We start from the raw sequence: 14,999 nt of genomic DNA, 5'->3' as shown, positions 1-14,999 counted from the left end.
GTGTTGGACATCTCCATTATCTATGCAATACTTTACTTTAGGCGTTGAATTTTATTGCAGTTAATATTTCTTGGTGATCGCCAGTTCTTTAGCCTTAGGGTCGGTTTCTAATATAAGCAGTAAAGTTACCATTACTAACAGGGCAAGATAAATCTTCCTCACTTTTTGTAAACAGATTTGGAATTTTTACACTAATTTTAGATAAAGAAACGAATACAAAAAAGGAAAAGAAAACAAATTGTGAAAGTTTGAGACCTTAATAGGCTGCCAAGAAATAAAATCTAACGCCTTTGGCACAACAACTTTGGATTTGTAGGGAAACATAACTTCTTCACAAATTGTTCGGAAGCTAACACATTTCATTTTATGATTTTCTCGCTCTCGCTCTCTTCTGAAAAAACTTTACGTAACTATGTAGATACATTTGCATGGCATCTTCCCGCTCGTTGTTTAACCGCACTCTTTTAGCTGCTATAATTATATACCATTTCTAATTAGCTGGCCAGCGAATGCACTTTTCACAACATCCACACGCCCACACATAAAACCACCACCAGCTAGCACAATTTTCTAAAGAAAATTTTCTTAAAATTTTTTACTTAACTTTTCGTAAATTTTCTATTAAATTTGTAAACGCAGCATCTTTTGTTCATTAAATTTTGTACACTCAAATTTGCTTTTGTTTCCTTTTCGTCTCCTTGGTTACAATGCATTTTTTAGTCTTGCGTATTATTTTTTGGCATTTTATGCACCTACCGTCGTATGCGTCGCACTTAGTAATCTAGGAAGCTGACACCAAAAGCAGAAGCGATAATCCAAATTGATAAAATATAGTTATGCACTTGCACATATACATACAGGTTTTATGTATGCCATATACCAAATACTTTTACTGTACATATGCATAGATTAAACACAATTTTATTATTAATTTTTTTTTTATTATCCAAACTCTACTTTGAATATTAAGCATTTATCGAATTTCCTTTGCATCACTTTTACTTATGCGCACAGCCAAGCACCACTGCACTTTGTTTTCTCACTAACTTTTCTCTTGCAGATAGATTAATATTCTTCCCGGATGGTGCCATACCGAAATTTAAACAAAAACAAAAGCAACACCATAACCGCACAACTACAACATCATCATCTTCATCAGCATCCTCTGCAGCGATAGCCGCCAATGCCACCGGTCATCAACTTTCGAATAATATCGCCTCGGACGATGAGGATGAGGAGGACGATTACGATGATCGCATTCGCGCTGAAATCTATTCAAATTATCCGCATTATCTGCACCCACCGTCTTGGGGTCTGAACAATCCGCTGGTATTGGCCTCACACTCACCGCACACATACGACGATGAAGATGAATCAATGCTGGAAGTGCCGGAGCAAAAGCAACAATGGCAGCGCCAACAAATGGCACACAAAACTGCCAAAGATATTGGTGGTGCTGTTGCTGCTGGTGGTGTTGATGGTGATGATGTTGTGGTGCTGTTGGACACCGATAACACTGGTCGTCACTTTGCCGGTCTCGGCGGTAGTGGCGGTGTTGGTGTTGGCATTGGTTTCGGTTTGTCGTCCGGTGTGTTTGATGAGTCCATAACGGAGCATAGCAATAGCGGCGGCGGCGGCGGCGGCGGCGGCGGCAATCACGGCACGCATCGCTTGCACGAGTATATTGATGGTTTCACTTTTACCGCATCACCGACTATCGCATCCGCACCAGAATCTGCACTTCCGGCACCACCGACACATTTGCACCACAACAAAAAGCACCAAAAAACTGCAATGTATGTGAGCTAGCAAAAGCACTGTGTGTATATATAGTTATGTATACTTGTATAAAAACCTAGATATATTTTGTACTGTATATGTATATACTTATTAGTGTATCTATGCTTAGCACACACACCGAAAATAACAACAACAACAAATTAAAAATTGATACAAGCATTAGCACTTCACCCACGCACAAGCACACGGACACATGCAAGCTCGCACGCACAAACAGAACTAGTACAACATTACGTTTCCCAGCACTCACTAACTGCACTTCTAAATATGTATGTACGTACTTATGTATGTATTTGTATATTTATATGTATTTATGTATACTATGTTCGTTTATAAGCAGTTGAAAATGCCGAGACATTAAAATTCTATGAAATGCTAAACTTCCCTTCGTCAAATTTAATTATGCAAATGGCAAAATGTTTAAGATTGCAGTGAAAATATTGCAAGAGCGAGCTGAGCGTTAACGGGAGGTAAATTTCCCAGCTCGATTAAGTGTTAAACTTTAAATTTATAAATATGCACCCTTGTGCGCTTGCCCGTACTTAAGTAAGTATATATTTGCTATGTGCAAGTGATATTTACGTTGGTATCTTTAAAGGCACTTAAACATTTTGTAGATTTAATGAAAAGTTTAGTTTGAAAATATGGCTCGTTATTTAGAAAAAACCATGTAAGTTCGAATTTGAAACTTTGTACAAAAATCAGGTAAATTCGACAAGTATTCATCAAAATTTCGACCTCTTTAATTAGATTTCTTAGAAACATTCTGATTATAGAGATACAAGCCCAATAAATTTCAGTGAGTGCTCGGAACTTTTCCAATTTTGTAAACATTAGGTCTGAAATCTATTGTTTTTGATTAATTTAATTTTTTCTTGTCATAATTTTATTTGTTTTTCAATTTTTCCATTGAGAAATTTTCCAACACTCAAAAATATGTAATAAAAAAAGCTGGCAGTACTCTGAAAAGTTGCTGAAATTTTTAAAAGTATGTACGAAAAATTTTTTATATAGAAGGAAATGCGTGACACTGTTAACAATTTTTTTTTTACTATACAGATTGTTTTTTAGTCCGATCGCTGGTTTTAGTGCGATAAAGTGCAAGTTTGAAGCGGCTGGAACTTTCCGTTGATTTTTGGAATTTTTTTTTTTTGAAGGAGTTGCAAATTTTCTCCATATAAAAAAAGTCGACCGTACTTTGCATGGAAAAAATGCGTAAGAATGTAAAAAAAACAACAAAATTATGATTAGAAAGTTTGAAAATTTGGTACAACTGTGTTGAAATTTTGCAAATTGTTGCACTTAAAAAAAATAAATTAAAATAAAATAAAGAAAAAAAACAGCCAAATCCCAATTTATATTTTTGCCCCCGTATTTAGATTGCCAAACTCAGAAGGTTAAAGAGAATGCATGATCTTGGATTTGATCTGGAATTCTTGTAAATCAATATTTTTCGATCGGAAATCCCTAGTTCTCTTCAGAAGACCTCCAATAATAATACCCAATTCTTTATTAAACCATTTTTCAATACTAAAGATTTTTAGTTGGCCCCCGCTTTGCATTTCCTGGGGGTTTTGGCGGGCGTGTAAGATATAATTACTATGAAAAAATTTTTAAATAAACAGTTTGGTATTATTATTGAGAATATCTTGAAGAGAAACCAAATATTGATTAAAAAATATTGGTTTTCCAGAATCCTATACCACTTAAACGAAAACTTGTTTTTTCTCCATATAAAATATATGACCAATTTGAGCGACCTTTAAATATTTTTAGATTTGAAAATAAAGAAATAGGGGTATATTTTTTCCATATTCCACAATCCCAGTTCCGATTCTAAACTTCTCTATGCATTTTGTACCACCTTAATGTATAAACACATGTATGAGCTTTGTACCCGGTAATTGGCGTGTAGCATATCTGATGTCGCTATGCATTGTACGTCGCCTAAACAACGCCGAATTAAGTTTAAAAATTAAAATTAAATTTTCATAGGTATTTGATGTCTCGTATTTTCAATTGTGTGCAATGTATTATTATGTATTATACTTATATATATCTTCTCATATGTTTACGATAGCCCACTACCAACTTCACATATACTTCTCATCACATTTTAATATGATACTAGCCTAAACTTTATTTCAATCGATCTTCTCTATGCTATGCCCTGTATATTTGTCTCACCTTTTGCACTTAAAATAACTATCGAAAAAAAATCACAAAAAAAAAAAATATTATAATTAGTTCAAGCACAAATTCGCACAAAAGTATGCATCCTAGCGACGAAATAACCACCGGCAGAGATAAATTATCCCACCGTTCACGCACCTATAATGGTGACAGCATGGATGAGAGAGGTAAGTGCTAACTTTACCTGCATATATATGTCATATTTATGAATATATCGGGTAGTAAAATTATGAAATGCATACAGATTTCATGTAAGAAATGCACAATTAATAAGGAAAATTTGTTTTCTTTTTATAAGAAACTGAAGTTTGGCTGCTAGCGTTGTACAACTGTTATTATTTTTTTCGATAAAAAAAAAATCTGAAAATAATGGTTATAATATGATGGAAAAAATACGAGCCATGAAATAACGATTAAATTTGATCGGAAAAATCGAGTCAAAATTTTAATGGTGAAATTATGATTTTTATTATAAAAATCACGTCCGTTACGGTCCGTGATATACATACATATGTATAAACATAAAAATATTAAATAATTGAAAGCTGAAATCATTAATTCGGTTTCATTTGGAAAAACACGGTTATTTTATAGGCAGTTTTGTTTTTAATTCTGTACGATATTTCCACTTATTTTTCTGGGGAATTGATGAAACCAAGTTTTTGTGAAAGTCTGGATTGTAATTAGAAAAGTAATTTCTCAATTTCCTAGGTTGGTGATTTTAAGCATTTTTTTCAATTTGAAGTTGGTGGTAGGAGCAGAGTTTAAACTAGAAGTGATTAAAACGCTGAAGGTCTTAGTTACTTGTGCTGCTAGCTATTGTGGTTAGGTGATGTATCACTTAATTTCTGTATAATAAGTAAATAAATAAATAAATAAATAAATCTTTATATATAATACGCGAAGTCATTTTTTGTTTAGCATAAAAGATCTGCACCGTTCGTTCGATTTTCAAAAGTGGGGTGACGAATTAATGGGCTCGCGCTATAGATGTGCAAAGAGTTTTTACTTATTTAAAAAGAGTTGCCACCTTTTAAAAAATTATATTTAAATTGTTTTAACAAATAAATCAATTATTACAAACTGGGAATCAAACGAAGTGGTTTTGAAAAGCTTTGCTTCTTAGCTGAACTATAGCCCACGGAAGTGCTAGCCTATATTAAAATCCTTCACGTATAGGGTAAAGGCCATGCACAATAGACTATCCAAATACTTGGTGATTACAAAATAAAAAAAAAAAAACAGAACAATCCTAGGGGGTGAGAGCATACAAATTTAAACTATACACCACACAATATATACAATATAACTGTAAAAATGAAAATTATAAAATTAAAAAAAAAAACATATAACAAAAATTTGCAAGGTCACTTTTCTCGAAAATCCCTCCGTGAATGAGTTTCGTTTTTGAATTTGTAGAAGCTAGAAACAATATATGTAGTACTGTTCAAATTTGCAAGACTTTCCAATGTACAGCAACCTTTCATTTAATCTTGGTTCAGATGAAGCGTGGTTTATTTGGACGAAAATGCACCCAGCAGTCGTGTCGTTTTTTGGTAAAAATAAATGATTTTTGGTAAAAACATAAACTGCAGGTGCAGATTCCTCCTGCCCGAAAATCCCCAGAAGGGTCTTTTGGTGGTATAAATATTTACATTTCAATCACTTTCAATTGTTTTAAATGCTGCTGTACGAACACCAACTTGGAATTGAAAAAAAAAACACTTAAAATCACAAAAGTGGGAAAACCGAGAAACTACTTTTCTATATATCCATATGTAATCCAAACTTTCAGAAATACTTGGTTTTATCAATTCCCCAGCAGACTGCCAAACAGTGTTATGGACGTTAATAACATATGTGCGTTGTGGTAAAATAGCTTTTGAGGCAAAAAGGCAAACAATTGCTTTGCAACTAAATTAAACAAATTTGTGTAAGTTTTTCATCCAACGGACTTTTTGTTGCAATCAATAAAAGTTGGGAAAACTCTTTTTAAGGCGATTTTAAAACCCTCAATCGATCAAAATACAAAAAAGACTACAATATGTAAGACTGCGTATATATTTTGGTTTTGAATATTTTTAATAATAATAATAATAGATTGGCACTTACACATATGTTAGTGCTTCGCCGAGCTTCTCCTCCGATTTGTGGCGTGCGCCTTGATGTTGTCACACAAAGCGGAGGGACCTACAGTTTTACGCCGACTCCGTACGGCGATTGTAATTTTATGAGAAGCTGAAATACACTCGGAGGTTTGCCAGAGGGGGCACCCACGAGGTAATAGCGTCAAAGAAAATATGGGTAGGAGTTCCCTTGACACTTGTGCACTTCTCTTGGAGAGATGGACGTCGGGTCAACACAGCGAAAACGGGCGGAAAACCAGGGCATGTGCTACTGGGAGGTAATTTTCGCCGAGTGTGGACCTGGGACGGTGTAGTGATTTTCTTCGCCTCACGAAGCCGGATTTCTCAATTCTGAGGGTACACTGGCACTCCAGCCTTTGCTAGAATGCACTTAAGCAATTGGGTTCGTACTTTATAACTTGCCCGAAGGAGCTCTCCCGGACTAACATCTGCTGCCTTCATAACTTCGTCCGCAGTGGTATCACAAATTACCAACGCTCAAAATCTTTGTGATCCACTTGACTAGGGACAACAATAACCTATCCAAAGCTATTATTTCCTTTGAAAGCGTAAACTAAGCCTCCTCTAGAAGAGATGGCACGGAACTAAATATTTAATCACGATCCCGCCCATCCCGAAATTGAATTCTTAAGTAACGAACCCGCCCATCCCTATGTTTTTCAGAATGGTACCGCGGGTCACGTGGGTCCCGAAATATATCGTCAAGAAAAATTCACATGTATTTCAAATTAATGAAAAAAAAATAATAATAATAATGAAAGATCTGGCATCTTCTGATTGTTTTGTTTTGCTTTGCCGTTCGTTTTCGTCTCAATAAAACATAAAAACGTAAATATTGCATACAACATTTTTAAGGATTTTCTGAATTTTCGGAGGTTGCGATTTTATTGGAAAAGTCGGGAAAGGATTTTTCGCCCGCAAGGTTTTTACAGACCTTCCCGATACCGCCCATCCCGGTCATTTTGAAATCAATACCGTGGGTCTTGGGGGACCTGATATCCTGCGCCCATCTCTACCCTGTACTAAATTACTGATATCTCAGGGTGACCGAAAGCAGCTAAAAATACATATTTATAGAAGCAGTATTCTGACTTTATTCCCAACGGCATTATTTCCAATATATATATGAAGGTAGAAAAGCAAGTCCATATTTCTGTTTGTAGATACCCACAATTTTACAAATTTGCTCATTCGACAATACACAAATGTCATTCATTGTTAAGTAAATAAAATCAGGTATCACAGCTTTTATGCACATCAATTGTCTGCCAGCGATTCTGTCTGCTGTGTTGCAGTGATTCCATGACATTAGGGGTATTCTCGAAGTCTTGCACGATGCACGGATTGCACGAAATGCAAAATACTATTCCGAATTTCGAAGAGTACGAGAGCACCCCATTGCAAAGAGGAAGTATGCATGGGTAGCAAGCAGCGAAATTATGTATCAAATACAATAACAAGAGACTGCAAAAAAAATTAAGTGAGCGAGATGAGAGGAACGAGAGAAATATGTAGCTATTCCAACAACAAAACAACTAGCAAAGGGTCGCATTTATCTTGCTATGCTATTTTGCAAAATATATACATGGGTTTCGACGTTGCATATTTAGCAGCGATAGGAAATGTTGTTTCCCATGTATTTAGTTGTTGTGTGTTTGCAAGTTATGCAATCTGTGCTACGTGCAATGGCTTTGCAAGATTTGGAGAATACCCCTATTGTGTTTGTTTACAGAATTGCAAATGTGCGTATGTGTACATATGTATGATTTCTACCTTGATCAACCTAAAGTCTTTCACAAACAGCTCTAACTGTCAATATATCTATGCAAATTCAAGCAATGTTTATTTTGAATGCAGCTGACAAATACCCTAGGGTTAGCAAAACAAATCTTTGCTATACGCACATATCGTCGGTGATACTGCAAAGCGGTCTATGTCTATTAGTACCCCACACACTTAGATGGTCTCTTACTTGCGCCGGAATGCATCTGCCAATCGTTACACTCTAATAAACGAATAACAAAACTGTCTACCTTTGGCTGATGAGGATAAACAATTGCCAGAAGCGATCAGATAGAGATAAAATATCAATTGTGCACCAAAGGTAATAAGTGACATAGAACGTTTTGTAGTATCACCGACGATATGTATTGTATATGTATTACACAAATCAATATTGTTTGACGCTTAACCATTTAATTAGTCAAAATAGTGTACAAATTGAGTAAAGGGTATAACTTATAGTAAATGCTCTTTTGTGCGCAATGACTTCAAGATTTCAAATTAGAATTATTCAGAAGTTTGTGTTGACCTTTTCCAAAGTTTGTTTGCATTAACAAGAAGCTGAGTGTTTCCGGAAAAGGTATACATTTGGGATTAATTACTTTTATTTAATTATGTTTAAATAAGAATTCTATTCGGATTATTTTTACACTAACTAAGGGTCAGCTAATGTTTTGGTGCACAAGTTTTAGCTAAATAGACTAAAATACTTGAAATATTCCCATTTTCTTTCAATTCTTTCTAATTTTAAATGTTAGTAGATTTTAATAGAACATACGGTTTGGGCATTTTATGGTTACTAATTACAATTTTAAAATTAGGTTTTAAAAATTTCGTGTAGGTACTTGAGATTAATAATTTTAGAGGTGAACGAACGTCACAATTTTCGCTCCTTAATATTTAAAAAAAATTTAGTTTAAAAGGATCAGGGTGGTGGGTACATATCTAGCGAGCTCTAAATTATATTCGGCCCTAGTACCGATTTGAAGACTTTCATTTTAGTATCACGTCTCACTAGGTTCTCCATTCAGACCACTGTGCGCCCCCTCCGAATGGCAGATGCATTTTCAAGGCAGAAATACACTCGTTGGTTTGCCATTGCTTGCTTAGGGGCGACCGCAGTTAGAAAAAACTTGTTCTAATTTAGATGTTGCTCGGACCAGGGAACGAACTCAGGTACTACGGAGTGGTAGTATGCACCTCTCACCTTAGTAGATAGTAAATTACGGTAGTCTGCTTTTGATTTATCTCATCTCGCTCGTTCATCCATCGGGTCATTGCCGTATACGAAACCCACCTTTGGGTAATTTAAAACTAAATCGCAAGTTGTGACGTAATCCAAGAAGAGACAATGCCTGAACCGCCGTATATCCATCTTAGAAACTCGAATTTAAATTGAGTGGTTCAATGCAACTGTAAATAAAGAAACTGCAGCCCTTCCATTCAAAGTTCTATACGAATTATTTTCATAGTATAACCATGAAGCTGTTTAACTAAATTACATAATCATGCACATATACATATGNGCCATCTTAGAAATTCGAATTTAAATTGAGTGGTTCAATGGAGATTCGTGCACCTACCTCTCATTCCATTTATGATCTGTCTGATTGATCTGTGCAACTGTAAATAAAGAAACTACAGCCCTTCCATACAAAGTTCTATACGAATTATTTTCATAACACAACCATGAAGCTGTTTAACTAAATTACATAATCATGCACATATACATATGTGTACTTATAAACCTACGAACATAATTGAAATTCTCTGATCCACAGGGTATGCCTACAAATCAGATCAAAGTACAGCGTACCCGCCTATTGTTTGCTCATAAAGAAATTGATGTCAGACATATGCATGTCAATGCATACTAGCGCAATGAAGCAACAACAAAATGCCGCAATATGCTATTGACTTTTGCGATGCAGTTGTTTTTGTCACCAACTTTATCAATAAATTAGCATAAATTTGACTTTTGACAACAGAGAACTGTACACATGCGCACGCACACAGGCATAATACACACTACACCTACCCAGTACGAAAAGAAACTAGTTTTAATATTGATGTTCGACGAGTTTTTGATCCACCACAACTAATTGAAGAACTGATTTTCTTCCTTAAAACGAACTGATTACTTTAACATGGCGATGCCCTAGGAAGCAGTCAATTTTCTTCGACTCTGTATTTGAGTTCTACCACTTTAAAATTCACTTGGCTTAAAGCAGCTCAAAGTCAGTATGTTTCGTTCGCTTTTTCATATTTCCAAGACACAAAAANTAGACATATGCATGTCAATGCATACTTGCGCAATGAAGCAACAACAAAATGCCGCAATATGCTATTGACTTTTGCGATGCAGTTGTTTTTGTCACCAACTTTAGCAATAAATTAGCATAAGTTTGACTTTTGACAACAGAGAACTGTACACATGCGCACGCACACAGGCATACACACTACACCTACCCAGTACGAAAAGAAACTAGTTTTAATTTTGATGCTCGACCAGTTCTTAATCCACCACAACTAATTGAAGATCTGATGTTCTTCCTTAAAACGAACTGTTTACTTTAACATGGCGATGGCCTAGGAAGCAATCAATGATTCGACTCGGTAGTTGAGTTCTACCACTTTAAAATTCACTTGGGCTTAAAGCACTTCAAAGTCAGTATGTTTCGTTCGCTTTTTCATATTTCCAAGACACAAAAAACAAAAATTTATCATCCTTTTCACATATTGTCTCAGACCTTCTGGAAGGGTGACAAACAAAGGCAGGCATCTCTGCACGCTCAGCTACAACCAGACTTATAAATGTGCTTTCAAATGTTCACTTTGAATTGTGCTCAAGCAGCAAACCGATTTCCCGACTCAGTATTTGATTTCAACTACTTAAGTCAGTATGATTATTTTGCAGATGTATTTTCAACCAATGTAAAATTACTTAGTATTATAAATTCTGAAATAGTAAAATGCCCAAAGTTAGATGATTATTCAACTAGTATTGAATTATTTGCAAAGATATCAAACGTGTAAACATTTGGTTTAGCTCAAGGAGGCTGCTGGTGATTGTACATCAAATGCAGAGTTGCTACCTAAGCAGAAATAAACTACTTTTTCTGAGGAAATTGGCTGAGCTATGCCATACTGGGTATCTAATAACATGTAATACAAACATACGAGGCATGGAAGCATCACCACTGCATTCTGGAATACGTTGCTTTCAAAATTTTCACTGCATTAACTTCTGTGGCATCACTTGCCGCTCAGGGCCGTTACATATACTAAATGAATAGGAAATAGGATCCTATTGATAAGAGCATAAATACAAGGAATGTTAATCCCGGTCTTGTTTAGGTACCGAAAATACCGGGATTCTTGGTAAATACTCCGTTTCTTGACCAGTACTGCCTATATTTCTTTTATTTGATTTAATAGTTAATTAATATTTTTTGTATATTTAATTGCCTAGCTCATTATACGTATAACACCATGCGATAGTAAATTTTACACACAAAAATCAATAAATACGCGAAACCATGAGCCCCATATAGTAAAATTGCGTTTTTAGTCTTTCACTCTGACGTCAGTAACTCAAAAACGATTTAAGAAGTTCAATGAAATGTGCTCAAATTAAAGAGGAAATTCTGTCGAATTTAAACAGATTGAATTTTTTGGTTCATAAAGTCTGGTAGTATTGAAAATGTCATTTAAAATTTTATTCTTACAAATTCACAATATTTGTTTTTAAAAAAATTATATGTTAAGGACTTATAAAACTCGATAACGTCCTCGAATTTTGTCCTTCCAAATTTATCAGCTTAAAAATTTACCTATTCGTTCTTGTGAATCCAAAAATTTTTAATTTTTTTAAACTCTAAATAAATTTCCTCATTCCTTTAGTACCCATATTTTTATAGAACTTTGCTTTGAATTTCTTAAATATTTTTTGGAATTAATCATTTCTTTGAAATTACAAGGTCCTTTAAAATAAATCCTGACGTCAGAGAGAAAAAATAAAAACGCCACTTTAATAAAAAAGAGTAGGTTTCAAATCCATTTATTTATTAAGCTTCTCAAACAATATAGAAGCAATTTTTTCGATTTAAGTTGTTGAAAGTAATGAATACCCGGGACCCCGGTATTGTAATAACGACATCCCGATAATCCCAGCAAGGTAAAAAGCGAACAAATTAACATCCCTAATAAGTACATACATATGTAAATATACGCATCTAAACATCATTGACGCATGTCGATGTATTTTCAGAGACCGAATTTAAAATTCTGAAACAATGGATCAGCCAATGGCAAGCTACTATCGTTAATGAAGTCACTCGTATTTTATGGTGACGAATACGTACATGCATACATACATACATACATATGTGCGTGAAAAAAAAGGAAACTATTCACGCGTAATGCAGTGTAATGTAGGTATTGGGAAATTGCAATACATACATATGTATGCAAGATGATATCATAATTATTTATGGCATTAATGGGTGTTGAATTCCAAAATTTTGTGATATTTATTCATTGATCTAAGCCATAAAGTAACGATACGGTTATTTGAGGCCTCCCTTTTCGAATGTTATTATTAGTGTGAATTATAATACTTTTGACAGCGAGTTCACTCAAAAAGTTCCAATGGGAATATATTTACAAAATTAAAATGACAATCACAAATTTCAGGCTTTTGTTATACTTGAATACTTAATTTTCTTGCAACTCCCCTAAAAACCTATGGAACAGTCATCCAGATAGGAGGTTTTTTATGCATAGGCACGAAAAGCAAAGGCAAAGTGATAAATATGCAGTTGTTGGTTTAGTCTAGTTCTTTCTTGTATTTCAATTTAAGTGAATAAATTTTTTCACATGATTTGGAAAAATCCACTAAAAATCAATTTGTCGAGGCATTTTATTTTACCGTCCACCAGTTCTCTTTAAAATTGATTGCGTTTAAAAATGGTATTAAGGCACTATTCCCCAGTGTTTACATATAAAGTATACACCTGATTGTTTGAGAAAAATAATGTGACCTTAGAGGCATACAAAAAAAGTTCGCCTTATACCCCTGAGTCTAAAATATTTTTGCAAGACAATTTCGATATTTTTTTTTGCCAAACCAAGGGAAGCCTTTTTACATTTTCCCGGGACATCTTTATTTGGAATTTTTTTTTTTTAATAGTTCTACTAGAACACTCCAAATACTTCGCTACCAAATGCTACTGCTTTCTTGAGAGACAATTTATTTTGGTTCGAATTTCTGTAGATGTTGCAGGTAATACAGTGGGTAAGCGAGAAAGTGGAAAAATTTTGTCTTGAGGCGTATTGTAATGCATTACTCTATCGATACAAAAAGTAAGCGCTTACCAAAGAATCACAGTTTTTGCTGTAAATATCGAGGGCTCATATTCAGATTACCTTATTAAGACATCTTTACCGACTCCAATCGGTAGCAAAATTTATATGTGATATAATAAATGAAAAAAAATCTAATTTTTGAGTCCATAGAGGCATCTGGCTTTTAGGCATATCTAGAAATAAAAGAATCCGCTACGATTTTGATCTCGATCGATTTTGAACCTTCAAATTATGTAGAAAAATGCTATGAAAGCCGATTTTAGAACACTTTTATAAAACTTAAGACTAGTTCAAGACCACCGTGTATGTACGACCCAGATGGGTTCTAACATCACAAAGTACTTTTTGTGAAAATTGTTGTTAGGTGGTATTGAATATAAGCCCTCGATTTGAAATATATAAACATTTTAATGGTGGGCCGCTGCGAAGCTACGCAAATTTAATATTTGAAAGAGAAATAATGTCAATGGATTTTATTTCGCTTTTGAAAAGGTAATAATATCAATTGACTATATTTCGCACCAGTACTCGAAATAGTGTCAATTGACCTTATTTCCGTTGATCGTGTTACCTGTCACCTGCAACAATAATTTAGACCCACGGGTCTAAGGGGGGGGTTTTTTTTCTAGTACGCTCTAGTCCGATCAAATGAATCCAATCCACTCCATTTAAAGACTGCTTTTTAACATGTTTTCCACTGTAAAGGTAATTGCTTGCCATTATCGAAAAATAGGCGTAATTTTCAATTCAGTACAATAAAGTCTCAGCTGTAGTTTGCAAATTCGCGGTCCCTGAAGAAACATTTATATTGATAGACAAACAAATTTACATATATTAAAAAAAAAAATTAATTTCCCTTTTCTATAAACAATATGTTTCCAAATATTATATGTACGGTGCCGGACAGAAGTATTGGCACAGAGAATTTGTCGCAATGTATGCAAAGGTTTTTATTTTAATTTATCTTCGTTATTTATTTTTAAAAAATATAGTATATACCACAACAAAAAAATCATAAAAAATAAAATCTCTAAATAAATTTACTACTTCTTTATCAGATTTTTAGAAAAATTTTGAATTTGTAGTAGGAAAAAAACTGCAAAAGACCGGCAGAAAAAGTTATGTAAAATCAAACGGCTTACAAATTGCATACCAAACATTTTTCTAATAGGAAATTTATAAATTTTTTAATTTTCCTAAGGTTTTTTGGTTTCTGTTGTAGTGTGAAAAATTTGGTAGAGAAATGAGATTCTCTCTCTGTGCCAAAACTTTTTCCGGTACTGTATGTATTACTTAGTTAAAATTGCTAGCAAACAAAATGAGATTTAAACGACTTTTGGGAGTTAGAAATACTAAACAAATAGTCGGGCAAAAACAACAGCTGCGCTCAGTAGCTTCTCCATGGGGGATAAGAGTCATTGCTTATTTGTGTTATTGCCATGCAAAGTAAACTACTATTGTGATTATAAAATTCGAAATAAACATAAATTCGGCACAACCTCCAACCAACCGACGGCAGCTGCTATCCAGGCTAAAAATTAAAACACTACACTGCCAGCATTACTCCTATGCCTGAGTGTGTTTTACTCACTGCTGCCCATGGGCGTAGCCAGGTAGGGGCAGGGGGGCGCTCGAGCCCCCCCCTAACTTTAAAATTTTCCTTATATATATATAAAATGGTACCCTGAAATTCCAGCTTAATAGGGTCGA

The 14,999-nt window shown here is 34.5% G+C and overlaps 1 protein-coding gene across 1 annotated transcript in view; it reads left to right on the top strand.

Moving 5' to 3' along the window:
- Positions 1-14,999, top strand: part of LOC108367161 (uncharacterized) — a gene marked incomplete at its 3' end in the record, with an annotated part of 64,549 nt that overhangs the window by 36,961 nt on the left and 12,589 nt on the right. Inside the window, exons 6-7 of the mRNA XM_017621757.1 lie at positions 1,061-1,796; positions 4,048-4,160. Of these exons, the coding sequence (XP_017477246.1) occupies positions 1,061-1,796; positions 4,048-4,160 (849 nt within the window). The remainder of the gene's footprint in view (positions 1-1,060; positions 1,797-4,047; positions 4,161-14,999) is intronic.

This window comes from Rhagoletis zephyria, unplaced genomic scaffold (genome assembly GCF_001687245.7).
Source record: "Rhagoletis zephyria isolate East Lansing unplaced genomic scaffold, Rhagoletis_zephyria_1.1 Rzeph_scaffold_02571, whole genome shotgun sequence".
Taxonomy (NCBI): Eukaryota; Metazoa; Arthropoda; class Insecta; order Diptera; family Tephritidae; genus Rhagoletis; species Rhagoletis zephyria.
Note: the sequence above shows the minus strand (reverse complement) of the source record. Positions and strands in the feature narration are given on the sequence as shown.